This window comes from Miscanthus floridulus, chromosome 2 (genome assembly GCF_019320115.1).
Source record: "Miscanthus floridulus cultivar M001 chromosome 2, ASM1932011v1, whole genome shotgun sequence".
NCBI classification, from domain to species: Eukaryota; Viridiplantae; Streptophyta; class Magnoliopsida; order Poales; family Poaceae; genus Miscanthus; species Miscanthus floridulus.
Window position 1 is genome coordinate 118,558,961 of NC_089581.1, and position 24,289 is coordinate 118,583,249.

Below are 24,289 nucleotides of genomic sequence, written 5' to 3' on the forward strand. Positions count from 1 at the left end.
GTCGTCGATTTGTATTACCCATACAATGCCATCTTGGGCAGAGGATTCACAACCAAATTCAACGCAGCACTGCATATGGCCTACCTGTGCATGAAAATACCAGCACTCCATGGTATTATCACAGTCCGAGGCAGCCAAAAAGAAGTAAGAAACATAGAAAAAGCTATCTACAGAGCCCAAAGAAACATCAATGCAGTCGAGTTGGCAGACAAAGAACAAGAGCCTCCGAATATGCCCAGAGGAAAAACAGATATGGTAGGTCAAGAACAGACAAAGCTGATCTCTCTAGAAAAGGAGTTACCAGATAGAAAAGTAACAATCAGCTCAGAATTGAGCAAGGCAGAGGAGGAAGAGCTCATGGAAACTCTAGTAAAAAAACAAGAATATCTTCGCCTGGTCAGCCTCCGACCTCCAAGGAATCAGCAGGGACATCATATAGCATGAACTAGATATCAATGAAAACATGAGACCAAGAAAGCAGAAACAGAGAAAAATATCGGAGGACAGAATCCTAGCAACAAAGGCGGAGGTGCAAAGATTGCTAGATGCTAAAGTGATCAGGGAAGTCAAGTATTCAGAATGGCTTGCAAACGTAGTACTGGTACCAAAGAAGAATGGCAAAATGAGAATGTACATAGATTTCATAGATCTGAATAAAGCTTGCAAAAAAGACCCTTTCCCATTGCCAAGAATAGATGCCTCCGTCGACAAGGCAGCCAAATGCCAGAGGTTCTCTCTACTAGACTATTTCTCTGGGTACCACCAAATCTGGATGAAAAAAGAAGACGAAGACAAGACAAGTTTCACAACTCCATTCGGGACATATTGCTACACCAGAATGCCGGAAGGCCTCAAAAATGCTGGCGCGACCTTTGCCAGAATGACAAAGGAAGTTTTGGGCTCACAACTAGATAGAAACATCATAGCTTACGTCGATGACATAGTGGTCATTAGCAAGAGCAAGGATGATCATGTCTTCGACTTATAGGAGACCTTCGCCAACCTCAGGACAGCCGGCCACCGCCTCAACCTAGAAAAATGCATATTTGGAGTCACAAAAGGGAAGATGCCCGGATATATCATAAGCAGCGAAGGCATCAAAGCGAACCCAGACAAAACCAGAGCAATAATGACAATGGCAGAACCCAAAAACAAGAAAGAAGTGCAAAAGCTGATGGGAAGAATAGCAGCGCTCAACAAATTCATCTCAAAATCAGCAGAACGTAGCCTACCCTTCTTCCAAGCCTTGAGGGGCGGAGACAACTTCGAGTGGGGGCCCAAGCAGTCGGAAGCATTTCATAACTTGAAAGAGTATCTGGCAAGCTCACTGGTGGTCTCTGTCCCAGAATCAGAAAGCCACCTACTGCTGTACGTGGCGGCCTCCGACCATGCAGTCAGTGCAGTCCTAGTTCATGAGCTTGAAAAAGAATCAGGCAAAACTCAAAGACCAGTTTATTTTATCTCAGAAGCACTGTCCGGAGCCAAGCTAAACTACACGGAGGTGGAAAAAGTCGCCTACGCAGTACTGATGGCATCAAGAAAACTAAAGCACTATTTCCAAGCCCACGAAATCTCAGTTCCAACATCGCTGCCATTGTAAGACCTGCTCAGAAACAAAGAAGCCTCCGGCAGGATAGGCAAATGGGCTACAGAGCTATCACAATTTGGTATCTCGTATGTCCCCAGAACAGCAATCAAATCACAAGCACTAGCCGATTTTATAGCAGATTGGACACCTCCGACAGAGACCAAGGTACAACCAACTATCCAAGGCTGGACAACATTCATGGATGGAGCCTAGGGCCAAGCCGGAGCAGGAGCCTCCACCGTCCTAATGGCACCCTCTGGTGTCAGAATGAAATACGCAGCAAGGCTAGAGTTCAAATCAACAAACAACATTGCAGAATACGAAGGCCTGATCTTAGCGCTAAGCAAAGCAAAGGCCCTAGGGGCAAAAATAATTCGATTCAGAGAACTTCAAAGAATTCTGCAAAAGCATAGGGACAAAACTAGCCTTCGCCTCGGTATACCACCCAGAGTCCAATGGCGCTGTGGAAAGAGCAAACAGAATAGTGTTTTCAGCAATATCAAAAACATTGCTGGGCCTACGCAAAGCAAAATGGGTAGATGAATTACCTAGTGTTATTTGGTCACACAATACATCCGTCTCAAGAACAACAGGATTCACACCATTCAAACTACTTTATGGAGAAGAGGCCATGATGCCAGAAGAAATAAAGCATGAAAGCCTCCACACAACGAGTCAGCTGATGTTGCAAGATGAAGAATATGCAAAAGAAACAATAGAAGCAATAAGACTAGAAGCAGTCGAAAACATTGCAAAATATCAGTCCCAAACTAAAAAGTGGAGAGACTCCTAGGTGGTAAGGAAAGACATAAAACACGAAGACCTCGTACTCAGAAGAAAACCCAACGCACAACTTGTCGGCAAGTTGCAACCGAAATGGGAAGGCCCATACACAGCAACGGCAGCAGGCCGGCCTGGCTCTTTCCACTTGACCGACAGTGAAGGTGTCACGATAACCCACACATGGAATATTGACAGCCTTCGTAGATACTACATCTAGGCAATGTACCAAAGGGTAACCTCCGCAAAATATAAGCGGAGGCCCCTCCATCTATTTACCTTTAAGTTTTTTTTACTTCAATCAAAACAAAATGTAAAAGAGCCTGCACTCTTTTCCTCACAGGGGAACTCCAAGCGGAGGTGAGGTTTTTAACGAGGCAGGCTCAATGTAAAAATCCTCTACAAGTATAAAGAGGTAATTCCCCAAAAGAACGCTCCAAAAACCCAAAACCGAAAGCGGCCAGCTCTGGCGCCGCAATATTTGGTAAACAAAAAGTACAGGTCCTTTCAAAGCGCCAGCCATAGGCACGGGCAATTTGAAACGACCTCTATGGCCAAACAGGCCTTCGACCTTGACAAAGACCTGTCCAAAGTCAGGCATCAAGGCAGCAAAAAACAGCCAAAATAGGCCTTCGACCTTGACAAAGACCTGTCCAAAGTCAGGCATCAAGGCAAAAATTTCTGGCCAAAAAGCCCTCCGACCCTTGATGAAGACCTGTCCAAAGTCAGGCATCAAGGCAAAAATTTTTGGCCAAAAAGGCCTCCGACCCTTGACGAAGACCTGAACAAAGTCAGGCAGCAAGGTCAAAATTTTTTTTGGCCAAACAGGCCTCCGACCCTTGACGAAGACCTGAACAAAGTCAGGCAACAAGGTCAAAAAAAAGGGGGGGCAAAAAGGCCTCCGACCCTCGAAGAAGACCTGAACAAATTCAGGCGCCAAGGAAAAAACAATCTCGGCAAAACAGGCCTCCGACCTTAACAAAAAAAACACCCCTAGCATCAGGGGCAACAAATTTGTGGCGCTAGAACCAGGAAGAAGGTCTCCGCCATCGAAAACAGGAAAAACAGAAAGTGTCTGACAAAACACTGCCACCACTGCTGCGCCAGGCCTCTTTACTTCAAAAGATCTCAAGGGGAACGAATAATTCAAGCAAGATACAGGCTATTAAAGCCAAGATACGTTCCAACTAACAACGTACAAAAATGTTAACACCCGAAAGCCACCACCCCACTATAAAAACAGATTCCCCCATGCCCTTAAAAACTCAGTCAGCATAGGGCGCAAGGGCGCAAGGGGGGAGCAAGGCATAGCACAGGCAAAAGCCACAGCGATAGCCATGGAGGCAGGGGTCTCCTTAGATATCTAAGTCGGCCGTAGATATTGTACGAAAACTCATAAAATCGAAGGCAACAGTAGGCAGTCGGAGGTAGTGGGAAAAGAGATAGGACCTACGGCACGGTGATGAACAGCAAAGGCCTACGGAAGAAGGGGGATATCGCACGAAATCTCGTAACATCCCCCTGATGCCGGAGACCTAACATGCCATCTCCAAAGATCAACCATGTCCCACGGGTGTGCAGCGTCAGAGACCCATACCTCCAAACAGCTAAAACACCCAGCTAAAGAAATATCAAAAGTCTCCGCCATCTGCACAAGCTGCGCCAAACCTCCAGTCGGATCAAACACCGATTCGGCAAGCCTCGCTAGGCAGACTTCAAGTACGCCTCCACCGGTCGAAAAGCTGCGGAGACTTCTACCCAGGCCATCAAGCGAGCACAGAGAAGGAGAAAAAATGGGGCAAAGGTCTTGGCCACCACCTCTGTATCGCGCACGTTCGCCCAAGCAAAGGACAATGGTGTGCAAGCTCGGGACTAGATGAGATATGTAAACTAGCACGGCAGGCTCAAGCCACCGCACAAACAATCAAGAAAGTAAACCTGTCTTGTATTCCATAAAACGTCAAGAAGCATTCTTACAGGACACCAACTTGCAATAAAATCCTAACTATTGTGGCGGAGGTCCGCGCCAAGCGAGCGCGCGAGTAAACCCAGCGCGCTCGTCGTCTATGTCAAACTTTACTGAGTCGAACACGTCGCGCGCAACGCTGCGGGGAAAGGCCAAACGCCAATACTCCCAAAGCTCTCCGCTCACGTAAATACCGTCGTTGTAGAGAGTCAAAGGCGCAACATCTTGCGCAGGCTCCCGATTCGGAACCTGCGCAAGGTTAAAATTTCCCACAAAACCATTCAGAACAAAATAAACTTTATTCACAAAAGTCCAACTGGACTACAATATACACGCTAAAATAACTAAGTGCTACAAAGAGCCTAGACCTCCGGCGCATTGGCCGCAGCGGAAGTCCCTGGAACGGAGCCCGAATCAACTGTGGGCGGGCACGGCGCCTGCGGCCTCCGACCACCACCACCGCCGATCGTAGATCCCCCTGGAGCGCCACCAGCGGCGAAGGCCCCGACCACAGTCGCCGAGCGCGGAACTGACGGAGGCCTGCCCGCAAGACTCTTCTACGCATCCCGCGGCATAGGCTAGAGCGTCAGGGGCAAAAGCGACGAAAGCCTTCGCAGCCTCACAAAAAAAACAAAAAGAAAAGGGGGCGGCTACAAAGATTACAAATACCTTCGCCCTCTTGTCCTCCGCCAGTTTCCGGGTAGTAGATCTCCCAAATGGAGCCCAAAAGTGCCCAATGAAATTTCTCAAGGTTTTTCGCAAACCAAGAGAAGTCTCACCGAACTCCTCCGGACCAGGCAGCGCTCCTTCCGAAATACTTTCGGTATGCGTGCACCCGCCGCGTGCCAAAAGTTTGGCATAATTCGCTACTCCCTCTAGCGCCCCGTAGTCTGTGCAGCCATTGATCAGACCGGGGAGCTTCGCAAGGTGACGCTTTAGCCAGGAGGCGAGGGCGTACACGCTATCTTCCTCCGGAGGAGCAGAGGTTTCGCCTCTGAGCTCGGCGACGGTGGCCCGGTAGTGGCCAATGGTTGCAGCAAGGACACCCTTGACCGAGTCCAAGCGCCTCGTCGTCAAAGACAACTGCTCCCTCACCGCTGCTGCGGATTCCTTCTCAAAGGCAAGCTCTCGCCGGAGACCCTCGACCAGCTCGTTCGCCCTACGGGCCTGCTCGACGGATAAAACCTCTGCATCCCGGGCCTTGGCGAGATCGGCCCTCAAACCATCCTTTTCTCGCTCCTTCTCCGCCAGAGACAGGCGGAGAGCTACAAGGGAGTCGGACAGACCCCCTTTTTCACCTTCCAGGCGCTCGATTTCTGCCTTGAGCGCTTCAATCGCAGCGTCTCGGTCGGAGACCTCGCGAGTACAGCGCTCTTCCAAAACAACGCCCGTGTGATACCCCTGCGACCAGAGAGAGAAAAGCCAAAGCGATCAGCAACGGAATCAAAAACAAGTCTAGAAGCGAGCATACACAAAGAAAAAGGAAAGGGGCAAACCGCCGAAGACACACCAGGCTCTGGTGTTCTAGATGAACATGAAGAAGTTGGAAGAAATCCATGTCCCTCAGACGCTGTTTAAAGCGATCTGCTCAAAGAAGAACAAACAAACACAAAACGATAAGGTGAGAAAAGCAAATCTCACGTTAAACACACCAACAGCCAAAGACCACCTCCGATGTCTCCAAGAACAGCAAGATAACACTCCTCCCAACCTGAGATAGAGGTGTCGGAGGAGCCTACGTAAAAAAAACAACAACAACAACAATAGCTCAGGTCAGAGGGCAGATCAGAAACAGGCAATAACAACAGGCCAAATGATGATCAAAATAAAAACATTCTATACTCACTCGGACTTGGCGCCGTTAGCCCCGGCTGCCCCAGACCAAACCTAGCGCCGGCAGCGGCTGCTCGCTCCTCCAGGGTGAGGAGTCCAGCCATGACATCACCTGCAAAGCAACAGATACACAGTATTAGCACTTGGCACAATACGTAAAGAAACGAATCGGGCGAAGACAGTAAACACAAAAGGTGCACCAAACAGGCTTACTCTTAAAAAGCCCAGGTTGGGCAGCTTGCCGCGCCCCCTGGGAAGAAGTCTCCACCATATCGTGCGGCGAAGGCCCAAAGGGCCGGATCTCCTCAGCCAGCGGCCTCACAGGCGGAGGACTCGAAGAAGGCCAAGCCACCGGGGCCTGCTCAGTAAGCACGGCCTCTAGCTGCCCGACGTCGGCCGCCGGCACGGGCGGAGGCGCAACAACTGCAGGGGACAAAGGAGCATGCCGTAGGATGGCCTCCGTGTCCTCTTCAGAGTTTGAGCACAGCCCGCCAAGAACGTCGGGCATGGGCTCGACGGCGCTACCTTTCGGCTGTTCGTCGACGCTCATAGCGTCATGCGAGGAGCGCACCGGGGCAGCGCTGGCTTCCGAACGCCCAGCACCGCTCACAGCTCCGCTCATAGGGCACACCAGAGCTACGGGAGAGCCGCGATCCCCTCCGCTCGCAACCCGCATGTCCGCTAACAGGACGGAAGAGCTCTCAACATCTTCACTACCGGCAGAGGCAACGCCCGCACTACCGGCAGAAGACATGGCCGGCGCAATCAGTGGAGCACCGCTCTTCTTCTTTTTCACGGGAGCCCAAGCAACAACGGCGCCCTTCCTCTTCTTAGACTCGGCCTCCGCCGTAACGTTCTTCACGAAGGCCCTCTTCTTCTTCTTCTCAATCGAAGCCAGGACCTCAGCGGGAACCTCACGCTCCCGGTAGACGATCCCGACCTCCTCAAAAACTCAATTGAGCCACGGCATGGTGCCTACCACGGCCATCCGAGACGTGTACTCACGCTCAGAAATCTTGCCAACCAACCCTACGGCGGCTTCCTCAACCTCGGAGACGAAACTATCCTCCGTCACCCCCTCCCCCAAAGACTGACCGAAGCGGGGGAACGGAATCCCGGCCTCCGGCCCAAAAACGGGAACCTTCACCTGTTCCAGCCGAAAGGCTGGGTTGTTTTTGCCCAGGGGCCAGTAGTTGGAGGCCATAATCTCCTCCACCTGGTCGCGGCCACCGAAGTAGTGGCACACTGCCGCAAAAGCCTGATCACAAGCCTCCCTCATTGGAGACACCTCCTCCGGTGGATCCACGCGCGTGAGCGGTGCCATCTCCTCCATCCTTGAAGTCAATGGATACTCCGAGAACTCCACGCCATCCTCGGTAGTGCTACAAACCCCATAGGTCTTCACGTAAAACCATTGCTCAAGCCAGCCGCGGTCCCACTTGCCCTTCTAGCAGAAAGAGATCTCCAGGCGGTCCGCGCCCTGGTTCCTCTTAGACATAAAGGTGCAACTACCGTACTGGTAGGTCACCTCCACCTCGTTGCCCTCTCGCACCTCCTTCTTCTTTGGCTGCTTCTGTAGCTCGTAGTACGCGCAGAAGGTATCCACATCCGGCTCGGCACCGTAAGAAACACACGCCCAGCAAAATTTGCTAAGTGTGAGGAAGGCAGTAGGAGTCAGATGATGGAGCTGGACATTGAAGGTCTCCAACACCCGGCGAAGGAAGGGGATGTAAGGAAGGCGGAGGCCGCAGGTGAAGAAGTCCCGAAAGACCACCGCATATCCCTCCTCCGGTTCCAGAACAGTCTGGCCCGGTGGAGGGATTTTTACCCTGGAAGAAGGAAAACATGACTCCTTCAACATCTCCGCGATTGCCTTTTCAGTAATAGAGGAGGGGCCAAAATCCCAAGACTTTATCGCCATATCTCTGGAATCCGCAGCGATCAGGTCTCCGACAGACGCGGAGACACTCCCCAAATCCTCCTCCACCAGCTTTTCAAACTCCAACGCAGAGGCAGAGGCAAGCATGCACTCCTCAAAGCGCGCACCCTAGCCGACGGCCCTAACGCCGAGAAGGTGGCGGTAGGGTCCGAAAAAGGCGGGCCGGCGAGTTTGGGCGGAGGTGGAAAGGAAAGCCACCGCGACAGCAGCCTAAGCGCGAGACGCAAGCAGAAAGACGGAATGCGTGAGGGCAGCGAAAGGCGAGAGCGAAGAGAGCAGAGAGCAATTTCTCAAATGCAATGAAAGTGAATGAGAGATGCAGGAGGGGACCCCACCACCAACAACACCCTTATATAGGTAGCGGGCAGGCGGTCCGGCTCCCGCCACACAACGGTCACCTCCGGAAAATTCGCCTGCCGCACAACGGTCATCTCCAAAAAAGTCGCAAGGTATGCAACGGAAACTGACACGGCATAAACGGTCGCGCCGTAGGACAACGGCTAGATTTGCTGCCCAACGGCCACTCTCAAGGAGACCAGTGGCCATGCCAGAGCAGGCCAGGGGGGAAGTAGCGGGGCCTCGCTCGAAGACGCCGATGAATATGGCCTCCGCCCCCGCGGACGCCTTTGGCCAAGGCATTTTGAGCTCACGGCACGCTCCGGCGAACCATGGTCTCAAAAGGGGGAACTGTTGTAACACGGATTCGGCGGGTGACGAAGGCCTCCAACAGCAAGCCTTCGACAGCAAGGCGTCGTCAAGGCGTCTTCGAGCATCTTAGGGCAGAGACCTGGCACTGACTAAAGGAACTTTCCTGGCTACGCTCGTAGGGCACTACACCAGGCTCGGTGGGCTTGTAGCGAATTCCGCCCAGGCCGGGCGCAGGCACCTCCGACCTATGCTTAGGCGGACGCCGCCCCGCTTCGGCTCATGGGCGTCTCCGGCGATGAGGGCGGAGGCCGCCTTACCTATGAACTAATTAAACAAACAATCTTGCCTAAGTGTGTGCAGGTACTCAAGCGCAGGAGACCCACGGTTGACGTCTCCGACCGGACCGACGGAGACCCGCCAAGGCGACGGCGCGCCTCCGAAGACGGAGGCCAGCATCGGGAACCCAGGCCTTTGGGCCGAAGATCGAGGCGCGGTGGGCCGGCCGCTTATGGAGGCCCGTTACTTGGAGACGGTGTGGCAGGATTGCTCCGCAAACAAGAGACCAGTGGCGGAATATTCTAGGAATGTACTGTAGCAGTTGAGGGGCATTGTAATAAATTCCGTCAAGAAGTAGTTGAGCCCTATAAATATGAAACGCTTGTAACCGTGCGGATGAATGGTGAACGAATTAATGAAACCCTAGTTTTTTGTGCCAACTTCCCACAAGTACACCTGTTGTGCCTATCCCGAGCCTCCGCCCGAGGGCGACCCCTGGCGGGCGGAGGCCCCTGTCTCCCTCACTCTATTCGGAACCACCAGTTCCAACATGGTGTTTAGTTTGAGAAACCACTCCATCCAAGATTAGGTGCTGCATTATGAGTTGATTCCTTAAATTTGATGGAATGACTATATTTCTCGTACTAGTATTAATTATTGACTTATGAGGAATAAAGTGATAATAAATCATCGTAATTCATTCTACAAACCAAACAAATAAAGTAATGAATGAGTAGATGATGGACTAACTCATCGTCAACTTCTAGATATGCGCCTGTAGCCTCGTCATGATATGTCAAAGGCGGTATATTTGTCTCAGAAAATCCCATGCAAGCAAATCAAATTAAAGTCGCCCCCGAGTGATGAAAGCGAGCATATTAATGGGTGATGCAAAGAGCAGCAAAAAAAAGTTACTTCTCCTTCAGAAATGATGACGTTTTGACATTTCTAGATTCATAGTTTTTACTATAAATCTTGACATAATGTATATCTAGATAAAAGTTATAAATCTAAAAAAGTCAACATACAAAATATATTTTTATGATTAATTTCTTTTATAATTTGTAGCTAATTACGAGAAAACAATATTATTTTAGGGGTCACTTAGAATATAAAAATATTGGTGCGAAGCTTATCGCTAAATTTGTGTATAATTTGACTAATTATTATTTACATTTTGTAAATTTTGTTTTTTTTTTCCTCTGATCAAATGAGCCAGGAAGGAAGTAATGTACTCCATATGTGTAATCTCTGAACTTTTCGATGCGTAAATTTTTCGGTGGCCGATTGCTGAAGTCACCACTCCACCAGCGGCGCCTAAAGTCTCGTTGCCGGTGGAGCTCATCCACCTGAAATGCAAGCGCACCTCTTCAAGGACGCCAGCAGTGACATCAGGAAGAGGCAGAATGTTAAGTGGAGCAAACGTAGAAGCTAAACTAACTAGTTGACGGCTACTCACCATACATAAAAAGAAAAGTAAAAAAAATGATGGTCAACCTGTTATCACCGTCCGGTCAAAGAAAACTTCAATAAAGGAAAAACCTTGCTCCTGAAATAATATATAAACAGATTCTCTCTACGTATACAAAGACTACAAATACAGAGCCACACAACGCTGCGACGACGAACTCGCAGATCTACAAGCCCCACGGCACCAATCTGATCGTCGGCAAAAATATAGCAATGGCACCGAACGGCAGCGGTGAAGAAGAAGCGACGGCGGCGGCGGCGGTGCGCGTGATCGGAGGGTGGGCGAGCCACTACGCCATCCGCGTGTACGTGGCGCTGAAGCTCAAGGGCGTGGAGTACGAGTTCTTGCAGGAGGTGGTCGGCAACAAGAGCGAGCTGCTGCTCCAGTCCAACCCGGTGCACAAGAAGATCCCGGTGCTTCTCCACCACGGCAAGCCCGTCGCCGAGTCCATGATCATACTCCAGTACATCGACGAAGTTTGGGTGTCCAGTAACAGGCCAGCCATCCTTCCCGCCGACCCCTATGAACGTGCTGTCCAGCGGTTTTGGGCACAGTACGTAGATGACAAGGTAACTTACCTGAAATCATACGACTGCTGACTTTGCTAATTTTCTTTCTTTGTCTAATAGAAATTGCGGCAAAGCTTTTGCCGTTCTTTCAAAAAAAAAATCTGCAATAATGTCAGTCTTGAGAGGGGTGACCAATAATGTCATTTCCTTTGTAGATTGCCCCTGCATCCGTGGTCTTGAGAGGAGTGACCAATGGAGACACAGACGAAGCAGCAGCGCAGGTGTCTGCAGCCCTGCAGCATTTGGAGGAGGCCTTCGTCAAGTGCAGCCGAGGGAAGAGCTATTTTGGCGGCGACAGCCTGGGGTTCCTCGACATCGTTCTCGGGTCACACTTGGGTTGGCTCAAGGCAGTGGAGAAGATCGCCGGCGTCAAGGTCCTCGACGAATCCAAGTTCCCTGAACTGACAGCATGGGCGGACCGATTCTATGCTCACCACGCTGTCAGAGACGTCATGCCCGAAACGGACAGGCTCGTGCAGTTCAACGCGTACCTCATTGGTGTCTTGAAGGCTAAAGCTTCCCAGAAGTGAAATGCTTTATTACCATTGTATATCCAATAATTTCTTTGCTTTGTAGAAGAGTTTTTCTATTATGCTTTTTTTAAATAAATAAATGGATATACAGACCCATGCACGTGTTATCTATAACCGGCTTGCTTGAAAACGAAGTTAAATATAGTAATGTAGCCACCATACATGACGACCTTTGGTGGAAACGGACTCACGTTGTGATCTTAGGGCTTTTGTGGCTATGTGAAGTCTTCCCATATTGTCCATCAGATCTAATAAACTATCCATTTGTTCCACAGTGATCCTAGGGATTTCTTTAGCTAAGTGTTGTGTGTGGCGAACTGTCTCTCCATATATAGGAAAACTGTCTATACATGAGTGTCCCAAAATGACCCTCCCTAAAATGGAGAGAGAAAGTGTGTCAGACTAACCGTGACCAGTGACAAACTATCCATGGGTTTAGGTACTGTTACTTTGCCAAAAATGACAAAGTATTCAGCTAATGGACTGTTAGGTGATACACACGGATAGTCCCTGTGAGCTGCGCAGAGACAATTTACCTGTGTTGGGTGGGTTTTGCTCTGGCAGACTGTCCAACCGTAATGGCAGATTGTCCATCAGTGCACCTTAAGCACTCTGAAATCCAAATCTGGGAGTGCCAATTACAGATCAAGTTGGGGGTTTGGTACTGAGTTTTGTCTAGGATGTTCCTAAGATCCTTCGGAGCTAATCTAGCAAGTTGCATTGTGAAGTCCATGCCTAGTTGAAGCTCTATGTCATCAATGGTATTTTTACTAAGTGAGAGCTATCTACATTGGTTCTAGACTACATGGATGATTGGGGTGAGATTTGTCTACCTTATGCCAAGATGTGGCTATGGAGATGAATCTTGATGGATGGCTTGACTCCTCCCTCTTGCTCCTTTCTCCATCTTGCTTCATCACCAATGCAAAGGGGATGAGAGGACAACTTGATCACCCCTAGCAATGGTGATGGACAAAGGTCCCGTTCGGCTTACCTTAAATCCGGCTTGTTCGGCTTCTTTTTCCAGCTGGAACAGTGTCTTTCTCTTACAACATTTCAGCCAGAACAGTGTTTTCAGCCAAGTTTCAGCAAGCCGAATGGGGCCAAAGGGTGGTGCTACAACTTGGGACGCCTTCCAATGTTCTAATATGAGAGAGAGAGAGAGAGGGAGAGAGAGGAGGGGAGCTTGGGAGAGTGGGTCGTATGTGGGAACCAAAAGGAAGTGGAACTTGATTTCGGCTACTACATGTTCTGGCGGACCATCCAATAGAACACAACTCTGACAGGACAAACTTGGCACTGCTTATGTAGGAGAACTATCTGGGGCAACTATTCGACGGTCCACCACTCACAACAGTGCTAGATTTAATATCATTTGACCTATAATTTTTGCAATTAGGTTTCGTTTTTCATGGATGCAATGCTGGCGATGAACATGGTTTGAAAGTATGCAATGCTTGGATTGTTACATATATACCTTGGTAGTCATCGGTCGCATGTGGCATGAGTGCCACGCAGGTGAGATCAAGTGGAACCATCCTAATTGACCAATGTTAGCCAAGGTACATGCACTCGGCTAGCCCTGTCGCGGCGGTAGCCACAGATGCGCCACACCTAGATCCGTAGACCTTGACTGTCATCACCATTACTATCGTTGGAAAAAAGATATCGATGCCATTGGTGATGTTTTTCTCGCAAGCAAGCATCAGGGCTCCGCCTTTAGGAACCACAGTGGAACCAGGCTTGCCTCATGAGTGCGCTGGTGAGAGGGCCCACGATGGCTCTGGCAGGACACACGCATGGCGGCATTGGCACTTGCTCGGTGGAAGAAAGGGTAGTCCAAGAGTGTGAGTGAGAGACTAAGGAGTGTTAGGGTTTCGGAGCGACTGCTTACACTCGATATCAACGAATTTGAACCACAAATCTCAATTCCGACAGCCAGCAATGGTTGCCCAGTAGGGCAGGTGACTCGGGCCGACAGTGGGCAGCGGCATAGCAAGCCCAGAGCACTATGTGCTTGGTTGAGTTAAGCTGCGCGTGGTTTTGGGCCGCGTTAGGCTGATTTTTGTTTTAGGGTAGATTTGAAGTTTTCCTTTATTTCAAATTAAAGTTTTCTTTTATTATTTTCTTCCGTGGATTATTTTGGTTTGAAGTATATGTAAATTAGTTTGTTTCTCATGTAGAGGTGTTCTATTTGACATAAAAAAAGTTTGATTCCCAGATTTATTTGATAAAATATTAGTGTTATTTAAGTATGTTTTTGGGAAAAGTTTGCCTACAAAATATTTAGATTTTTGTGCTCTAAGTTTTATAAACCTTAACATTTCAGTACAATTTACTTTATTAATAACTATGCACCGTTTTAAATAAGCTTTAAGTTTTGGATTTTTTTCAGTTCCAGAATATGTTCATTTTCTCCTCTGCACTTAACTATTTAGTTTAATTAAGTTTTGAAATAAGTAATGAACTATTAGCCCTTATTAGCTAGTTGTACTTGGATAATTAGTTAACAGCTAGTCAAAAGCTTGATTAAGGGCTTGTTTGGATGGACTAGGATTAACAACTAGTTTTATTATTAGCTTATATTTGTGGATTAATGGACTAATATTTAGTCTGTCTGTTTTTTAATCCTTAGGGGCTAAAATTTAGTCAATTACTCCTTCATTTCAAGTTATAAGGTGTTTTGGCTTTTCTAGATACATTTTTTAAATATAGTGTATGTAGGTGCATAGGAAAAAAACAATGTATCTAGAGAAGCCAAAACATCTTATAATTTAGAATTGATAAATAGTTGTTAGTTATATGGATCTAAACAAGACCTAAAATTAGCCCACACATTAATCCTTTCTGTTTGGATAGGCTAGATCTCATTTTAGCTGTTAGTTGTTAGCGGTCTAAATAGGCGCTAAGCGTAGCCCGCGTAAGTGAGGGTGGAAAGTGAAAGGAAAATCAATGAAGGCACCGATACACGGAGCTTGTAGATATGGAAGCAATGGTTTCTCTTGCCATTGCGGAGATTTAAGAGAGCCACCAAGTTACTTCCCGTAGAAAATCCCATGCAAACTTACAGTGACGCAAGTGAGCATGTAATAAGGTTGTCTCAAAAAAAAAAAACTCTATGGATAACCAAACCTAAAATGGGTAGCAAGAGACCCAAAATTAACCTTCAACAGAGTATCTATATGGGAGACCTATTTTGGGTTGCCTGAGAGACACAACCTAAATATGGGCATCCCCTCTCCTGGAAACCCATTTACAGAAATAATTCTTTTTTGGGTCTTGTTGTTAGAGAAGATGTCGAATATGTATTGAACTTTTTGTCTGTAGCGCTACCCAAAAGACGAATGAGTCTTATATTTTGATTTTTTGAGTGTTGAGCCTGTATGTATGACGGTCCTCCCCGACATCGAAGACAGGCTGCTAGTTCGTTTGACACTGACACTAATGCTCACTCTACATAAATGAAATCTGATTGGCAAAATGTCCGACGGCCGGGAGGAAAGTTTATATTAGCGACGGGCGCTCGTAAGTGCCTACGTCTATACACCTAACTCAAAAAAAAAGCAGTAACCTAACCCCTTCATGGCGATTTGCGAGAGAGCCGATCGCCAAGTGACGAGGAAAGTCAGAGAGATGACATCCTGTTCGGACCAATCAGTCAAAACAGTTCAGTAACAAATTAAAAATGGAGAACTTTCACCTGAAAGAAGAACTTGGTCTCCTGGCGGCTAGCCGGCAATGACACGCAAGGACGTAAGCACGGTTGTTACCGTGTTAATGATCAACGCATTCATCTCTATATATACATGGCTATTACATACAGCGAATCTGATCCTGAGGCAAGTAAGTTACAGCATACAGCATACAGCATACAGCATACAGCACACAAATGGCATCAGGCAGCGAAGAGAAAGCGGCGGCGGTGCGTGTGATCGGCGGGTGGGCGTGCCCCTACGCCATCCGCGTGTTCGCGGCGCTCAAGCTCAAGGGTGTCGAGTACGAGTTCCTGCAGGAGCCGGCCGGCAGGAAGAGCGAGCTGCTGCTCAAGTCCAACCCGGTCTACAAGAAGATCCCGGTCCTGCTCCACCATGACAGGCCCATCTGTGAGTCCATGATCATTATCCAGTACATCGATGAGGTGTGGGCCTCTAACGGCTGTCCATCCTTCCGACTGAGCCCTACGCGCGTGCCAACGAACGGTTCTGGGCCCAGTACGTGGATGACAAGGTATTTGACTTCTCTCCTCTTCTAATCTTTTGATTTGATTTTCTAATGACATATGATCATGCAATATCTAAAAATAATACTACCATTATATAAACCTGAAATCTAAACAAGAGATCCTTACACAAAATTCCTTGGCAGATTGCCCCGGCATTCCTTGTCCTGAGAGGGCTCACCAACGGAGACAAGGACGAAGCAGCAGCGCAAGTGTCCACTGCCCTAGAGCATCTGGAGGAGGCTTTCGCCAAGTGCAGTCAAGGGAAGCACTACTTCGGCGGCGACCGCATCGGCTTCCTGGACCTCGTTCTGGGCTCACACCTTGGCTGGTTCAAGGCGGTGGTGAAGATGTCTGGTATCAAGCTCCTCGAAGAAGCCAAGTACCCTGAATTCACAGCATGGGCAGACCGCTACTGCACCCACCAGGCTGTGAAAGACGTCATGCCAGAAACCGACAAGCTCGTAGAGTTCAGCACCAGTTCTGCCGTGAAGGCTAAACCTACCGATTAACGTGGACTCAGTCGGATTCACATCAATCTATATGTGTTAGGATGAATTGGAGTGGAACTTAAAACTAAATTTTACCTTAATCCACCCCAACACATATAGATTAAAGTGAATCCGACAATATCCAAACAAGTACTCGGTGTATTTATTTATGGTTTACTACAGTAGTGTATTGCGGAATAATAATCACGATGTCTTTCTTCTTTTTCCTTTCTGGTGTAGGCAAATAAAGGGCACCAATGTGTTTTCACTTTTTCGGAAACCGTTATGTCTTAAGGAATGTAAAATCCATGTGCTGCTGTGAAAGGGCCATTCATCTTGTGGTAGGGCTGTTGAGTGATACCCTATCCAACAGGGTTCAAGTCCTGATGTTGCATATTTTCTCTAGAATTTTTTTCAAAAATGTTGGATACATAACATAATCCGAGTGGAAGAGCACTCTATAAGTTACAAAGTAGAAATATAACATGGTGATATATAGCATCAATTTATATTCCCCACCCTATGAATTTAAGATAGACTTATTTGTCAGCTTGCGAAAGTTGTGGAATGTTAAATTCTAAGCCAAATAGCCTAATCTATTAAGAGGTTTTAATTCCTCTAAAATGAAGAGATACAAACGGCCTCTAAAAGGAAAGTAATTGATCCTGAAACATTGAAATTCACTGGTCAGTTAGCACCAACGTTAAAGTTTCTTTTTGTCGAGCATATGCATAGAAATTTGCTTGCCAGGTGCAAATAGAAATGATATTTATTTAACTAGTAAACACGTCTATATTGAAAGCATCTAGGCCCCTTGTTGGGTTTCAGTGATTAATGACAATACGTGATTACTATGACTAACGTGTGTTTTACAGAAACAATTGAGTTAGGTCATGGTAATGGAGATCGATTGGCAATCATGGTTGTCATGCCCCTACGATAGAAATCGTTTCGGTTTTCAAAGGATGGACTAGTTCTAAGTGTCGATTAGAGTTGGAGAGACACTTAGAGTAGTTTAGGACTTTTTTTCCTTTGACCATACTATTAAGGAGGATATGAACGGGTAGCTTGACCTAGGTGAGTCTAGTGAGTTAGTGAAAGGATCAAGATGCCCAAGAGGGGGGGTGAATTGGGCTAATTCTAAATTTTCTTTCAATAATCAAATCCTACGGATAGCCCAATTAACCCCTTGTGCCTAGAGAAGTGTTTCTATCAAATTTACGCACAATAGACTTGCAACGCTCTTGGATGCTCTACGAATGTAAAGACAAGTATTGAATTGCTCAAAGTAAATACTCAAAGTAAATGCTCAAAGTAAATGCTCAAAGTAAATGGAGAGAGGAACGCGGCGATGTTTTGCCGAGGTATCGGAGAGTCGCCACTCTCCACTAGTCCTCGTTGGAGCACCCACGCAAGGGTGTAGCTCCCCCTTGATCCACGCAAGGATCAAGTGCTCTCTACGGGTTGATTTTTCGACACTCCGTCGCGGCGAATCACCCAAAGCCGCTCACAACTTGAGTTGGGTCACCCACAAACTCCGCCGGGTGATCACCAAGCTCCCAATCACCACCAAGCCGTCTAGGTGATGGCGATCACCAAGAGTAACAAGCACGAACTCTCACTTGACCACGCGAAGCCTAATGAGAAGATGGATGCACACTTGTCTACTTTTGATTCACTAATGAGGTTTCACTCTTGGATTCTCAAATCACAAACACCTCACTAGGACCTTGCTCTTCTTGGCACTCACAAACGTGTTTCTCAGCTGTTGGAATGAGCAAAAGTAACTCCACACACGAGTGGAGCTTCTATTTATAAGGCAGCCTGAAAAACGAACCGTTATGAGCTTCTGCGGGATGACCGGACGCTCCGATCGTTTTGACCGGATGCTCCGGTCAGTTCAACCCGCGCAACAGTTTTCAAGTGATGACCGGACGCTATCAGGGTCCGGTCAGAACTGACCGGACGCGTCCGGTCGCTCTTGGATGCTTACTGTAAACGACCGGATGCTGGATACACAGGGTCCGGTCACCACTGACCGGACGCGTCCGGTCACACTTTCTCAAGTCTGGACCCTTACTGGAGTCGACCGGACGCTGGCCCTCAGCGTCCGGTCACATTGACCTTCCAGCGTCCGGTCACACCAGACTTGTTCTCCTCGGTCAAATGAACTGACCGGACCCTGCGGCCAGTGTCCGGTCGCACCGGAGCCAGCGTCCGGTCAGTATTTGACCCTCCATTCACTTCCAACTCTCGATCATATGTGAATGAAGTTTGCTCCAAAGGATCTTTGGCATTCATAGGAGCTACCTAGAGCTAGTTTTAACAAGTGTGCACCACACCTAACTCACTATACTCAACTAGGTCAAGCTACCCGTCCATACCCCCCTTAATAGTACGGCCAAAGGAAAAAACAAAGTCCTAAACTACTCTAAGTGTCTGTCCAACTCCAATCGACACTTAGAACTAGTCATCCTTAACCTTGCCGTCAATCCTTTGAAAACCGAAACGATTTCCATTGTAGGGGCATGACAACCTCGATTGCCCAATCGATCTCTATTACCGTGACCTAACTTTATTTGCCTCTGCAAAACACACATTAGTCATAGTAATCTTGTATTGTCATTAATCATCAAAATCCAACTAGGGGCCTAGATGCTTTCAGTCTCCCCCTTTTTGGTGATTGATGACAATACCACCTCGAGTATGTGAAAGAGTGAGGTTTTTTACGGACTTGGTTCATATAAGCTTTTGTCGATAAGAACAAAGGTGTTAGTCAAGCTTATATGACCCAAGCCAACACAATATACTCAAAGGATATTAATTAAGCATGAGTACAAATAACAAAGCTCATTTGCTTCGAAGTTTAAACGCGGAAGCAAAAGCAAATGAGCATAACACAAGTGATATAACATTTAAATAATGCAAAGTAGAAAAGCACACATGTCATATTTCACAATCACATAGATAGCACTACCACATATATATAATAGTATGCATGACAGTAAACACACGAATGCATAAGTAATAGTGTATCACACAAATAAAAACTCCAAATGTATATAATAAGCTAATACTAGATAACTAGCTCCCCCTAAATGTAGCTCCCCCTGAGACTACATACTCGAACACCCTCTCCCCCTTTGGCGTCAAACACCAAAACCTAGGGGTCGGTCGGCGGGGCAGCAGCGGACGAGCCGAGCGCTGAAGAACGTGGGGCAAGCTGGAACTGGGCACCATCATCATCTGACCCTGAGCTCTGAACTGACTGACCCTCTGTGGCAGGAAGTGTCGCTGAAGTGGTCTGGGTCTGAGCTGGGGCTGGTGCTGCCTGTGAAGCTGCTAGTATGTCTATCGTAGGATCTGACGAGGTGACAGACGAGGGGAGCCTCTGAGTAGTCACAGTGACTGGGGCTGCTATAGACGGACCGGCAGTATGCATATGAGGCGAAGTAGGCATGCCGGTCAACTCGCTGAAGGATGCTCCAAGACTCCTGGAGACTGACGTGTCAGGCACGAATAGCGAGGAAGACTGCTCTGGTGTGAAGCCCGTCTGAAGTGGAGTGAACTACGGGGCTACCACGGGTGAGGCCAACCACTGGGACACCTGTACAAGAGGTGAAGCAAACTGAGCTGGAGGCTGTCCCTGACTCTGAAGCCCGCTGGGCTGTATAGCTAGAGTCGTCGTGGTGGAAGCAGGCTAAGCAAGCTAGGGCGAAGTCTGTGGCTGTGGGGCCCCAAGAGCTGTCACTACGTGCTGCATGAAACCCATAAGCTGCTGCTGCAAGAGTATCTGCTGCTGATGCATCTGCTGCTGCTGCTGCATGGCCTGCTGCTGCCTCTGGAACTCGTCCTGTCGAGTCTAAAACTAGGCAAAAGTAGCAGCTGTCTCCTGTGCCAGTCTATCCTGGGTCTGCTGCATCCGCTCAAGAATATCAATGAGAGCGGGGTCTGTCTGCGGAACAGGTGGAGCAGAACTAGAGCTACCGGCCTCTGCATCGTGTCTGCGTGGAGGCATCTGAGGAATAGGCAGGTAGTCATCGTCAGAACTGTCACTGTACTCGCTCACCTCCTGTTGTGCCTCTAGCTCCTCCTCCTCAGTGGCTGCAATCCCTCTGATGATCTCATCCTGCTGAGCTGCAGACTCTGGCACGTCGGGACGACGGCTAGGCTGTCTAGGTGCCTGAGGAGTGGTGTGTCTGATCCTCTGTGACAGGTTGTAAGCTGGGAACTCTGTGGTGGCACCTGTATACTCATCCATCATACCAGGGGGCTTATCAAGCACTACTCTGCGGATAAGAAACGTGATCCAGTGAGCATAGGGAAGCTGCCTGTGACCCTTGAATCCCTCAGCTATAGTATCTCCATCTCTGAAAGAAGGAGGTCCTAGATATCAAATACTGTCTGCTGCATCAGGGCATTAAGAAGCCAGAGCTGTAAGCGAGTCAGGCCCTCTCTATATCCCAACCTGGGAAGCAGTGTCCTCCTGATAATGGCCTCTAGCACTCTCGCTGTAGGAGTCAAGTCACTGGGTTCCTGCTCGACCCCTCTCCAAAAGGCTCCTTGAAGCAATGTCGCACTAAATCTGTAGGAGGCACCAACCCTCCATGAGGATGCCTGGGAGGCTCCTGCTGTCCATAACAGACCTCATGCATCTTGACAAGCTGCTCCTGTAGCCTCAGTATCTCTCTGACCCTACCACTCGTCACTCTGTAGTCTTTGCCTCTAAAAGCAAAGTGAATAAATCTGTGATGTGGATCGATGAAGAGTGAAGCATAAAACTGCCGGACCCAAGATGGTACATATATCCCTGTTCGTCCAATCAAATCTGTCAGTCCTGGCAAATATGATAAGTAAGGCCGAATGTGCTCTCCGGCTGCTGCCACAATAGACTCTATCTGACAGACTCTCTGAGATCTGAACACTGCCCCACTGTTGAGATAAGTATTGTAGAAATCCTCCTGCAGTGGCGTGTAGAAACCCTCAGCTGCTCTCTCATCCCTCCTCGGAGGAAACCAAACCTCAAACTCAACAAAACGCAGCTGCTGAACCTGCCTGGCTGTAGCGGCCCTCAAGTCGAGGTGTACCACTGGAGGTGGACCCTATGGTCTAGGTGGAGGACGTGATCCCCTCCGCTGTGTCGGTGGCCTCGGCGAGACTGGTACACGGGTCTGTCCAGAGCGGCGAAGCTAGGGTGCCGGCTCTGTCTCCTCGGCCTGCTGAGTCTGCTGGGCCTGCTCGCCCTCCTGAGTCTGCTGAACTGGCTCAGGCTCTACTGGTGGGGGCTGCTGCTGTGCTGACGGACCCTCCTCAATGGCAACCCATCATCCTGCAAACGTGGCAGTCCCAGCTAGACTACCGTAACGACGCTCAACCTCCTCAATCGTAGCTCTGACTGCTGGTGAAACTGGCTGATCTGCAATGACAACTCCGCTGCGGGCACCACCTCTCTCGGCACGCTCTGCGGCCTCTGCAACAGCTGCTGCTCTCGCTATCTCTGCGTCGGGGTACTTCTGCTTCTTGGATGTCACCTGCTTGGTTGACTTGCCCTTCGATCCTGCTGGCTGGCGAGGCGGGGGCCTCCGATCATCATCACCTGGGCCACCACCAACGTTCTTGGTGCGAGCCATCTGAACTGACAAGATGATGAACTGCCGCTGATGAAGATCAACTGTCAAACTGCCGCTTTCGAGGCTTGGCCTCGATCCTTACTCGCGAGCTTGGCTCTGAGTTGACTGCCAACTACCAGAAGAACCACAACGGAACCGACTCGCTGCACGATAGAATAGATGGATATACAAATAAATACCATATGTCTAATAGATGCAAAAAACCTAATAGAGAAAGCAATGTAGATGCGAACTTGAATCGAATGGCTTTCTACCTGACGAACAGCGATCCGAGAAAAGAAAAGGCGACACGCGGGGGAATCCTCGGAACCGGCAGGGGCTAGGGTTACAAGGAGCAGTGAAGAACGGGTGGCCCTAGAATTTTAGAAATCAGCGCATTGTATTGCAATTTGATCTAAGCAAATTGAAATTGAAACAACGGGCTAGCCTTACCGAGAGGAGATGGGGCTAGGGCACACGGCGCTTCACGGTGACGAGAGGGCCGGTCGAACGTGGTGGCACGATGGCGCGCGGGGAGTCATGGCGGCACGGCGAGCTCTGGTGGCGCGCGGCTGGCGAGGATGCCGGGCGAGCGCGGGCAAGGGAGGCGCGGGCTGTGCTGGCGTGGTGGCGCTGGCGTGGTACGGCGGCGCGCGGCTGGCGAGGGGGCCGAGCGCGGTGACGTGCGTGGCCAGGGCACGGAGCATGGCTTCGGTGGCAAGTTGGCGGCGGCGTAGGCTAGGGCTCGGGCGAGTTAGGTCAAGGAGAAAGAAAACGAAGGCACTGTTATATGAGGATCCCGAACGTGACAGAGAAGGAAACGGAAAAGAGACTTAAATCGCGCGAGATCCACTGACCGGACGCTCCGGTGGTAGCGATCGGATGCTACCACCCAGCGTCCGGTCGATTTCAGAGAGGTCCAATTCCTCTGGAATCAGGACCGGACGCGTCCGGTGGTCCATGACCGAACGCAGGCAGGGTTCGGTCAGTACTGCCTTTCCTTCCTTCGATCGACCGGACGCTGAAGGTCCACTTGACGGGACGCACAGACGCAGCGTCCGGTCACTCCTTCGGCAGCAGTTCACCTCCTGTGAACTGACCGGACGCTGGACAGCAGCGTCCGGTGCAGCGTCCGGTGCACATTTTCCAGCAAATCTTCAACTTTCCTTCGCGCTGCCTGTTCCCAATCAAGTCCCAACTTGAATAAGATCCAAATAAACACCAATTGGGACTGATGTGAGTGACCTCTCTCAAACCCTCATATTTTTCAAAATATTTTGCCTTAGGCTATAATTCTTTTTAAAAAAAAAAAGGCAACAAGAGGGCAAATGGAACAAAACGACAAAACAACATTCATGCATATGCAATACTTGTAAGTAAATCTAGTTGCTTGTCAAGTTTGATCCAAGGTTAAGTTTCTTCACATGCTTTTCGGCGGTTATCTTAACCATGTTAGACAAGCCCTATATGCATTGCCACAAATTAAACATGTTGTATATTACAATGAATGCAAGGGACAACACAAGCTCAATTTTTAGTGAAGTTACTAAAATCAAGTACATTGAGCTCATTCCGCAATCTACAAAATATAGCCTCATCTAGCGGTTTAGTGAAGATATCCGCTAATTGATCTTCGGATCTTACACCTTCTAGTGATATATCATTTTTAGCCACATGATCTCTTAGAAAGTGATGGCGGATATCTATATGCTTGGTGCGAGAGTGTTGAACCAGATTATTTGCAAGTTTTACCGCACTTTTATTGTCGCACAAAAGAGGTACTTTCTCTAGAACTACTCCATAGTCTAGCAAAGTTTGTTTCATGTATAATATTTGTGCACAACAAGCACCCACGGCAATGTATTCCGCTTCGGCAGTGGACAAAGCGCGGCAAAGCTTTTGCCGTTCTTTCAAAAAAAAAATCTGCAATAATGTCAGTCTTGAGAGGGGTGACCAATAATGTCATTTCCTTTGTAGATTGCCCCTGCATCCGTGGTCTTGAGAGGAGTGACCAATGGAGACACAGACGAAGGCAGCAGCGCAGGTGTCTGCAGCCCTGCAGCATTTGGAGGAGGCCTTCGTCAAGTGCAGCCGAGGGAAGAGCTATTTTGGCGGCGACAGCCTGGGGTTCCTCGACATCGTTCTCGGGTCACACTTGGGTTGGCTCAAGGCAGTGGAGAAGATCGCCGGCGTCAAGGTCCTCGACGAATCCAAGTTCCCTGAACTGACCAGCATGGGCGGACCGATTCTATGCTCACCACGCTGTCAGAGACGTCATGCCCGAAACGGACAGGCTCGTGCAGTTCAACGCGTAACCTCATTGGTGTCTTGAAGGCTAAAGCTTCCCAGAAGTGAAATGCTTTATTA

General features: G+C 48.8%; 1 protein-coding gene and 1 pseudogene across 1 annotated transcript; both read left to right on the plus strand.

Moving 5' to 3' along the window:
• Positions 1 to 10,666: 10,666 nt before the first annotated feature.
• Positions 10,667 to 11,622, plus strand: LOC136539471 (probable glutathione S-transferase GSTU6). The gene is made up of 2 exons (XM_066531431.1): positions 10,667 to 11,070; positions 11,226 to 11,622. The coding sequence occupies exons 1-2, from the start codon at positions 10,714 to 10,716 to the stop codon at positions 11,598 to 11,600; spliced, it is 732 nt and encodes a 243-aa protein (XP_066387528.1). The 5' UTR covers positions 10,667 to 10,713; the 3' UTR covers positions 11,601 to 11,622.
• A 3,870-nt stretch (positions 11,623 to 15,492) lies between these two features.
• Positions 15,493 to 24,277, plus strand: LOC136539472 (glutathione S-transferase U17-like; annotated as a pseudogene).
• The last annotated feature ends 12 nt before the right edge of the window (positions 24,278 to 24,289 follow it).

Excerpts from the sequence above, each read along its gene's own strand:
- LOC136539471 (XM_066531431.1), top strand. The coding sequence starts at position 10,714 with ATGGCACCGAACGGCAGCGGTGAAGAAGAAGCGACGGCGGCGGCGGCG. Across the intron at positions 11,071-11,225 it reads CACAGTACGTAGATGACAAG|ATTGCCCCTGCATCCGTGGT; the intron begins GTAACTTACCTG and ends TTTCCTTTGTAG.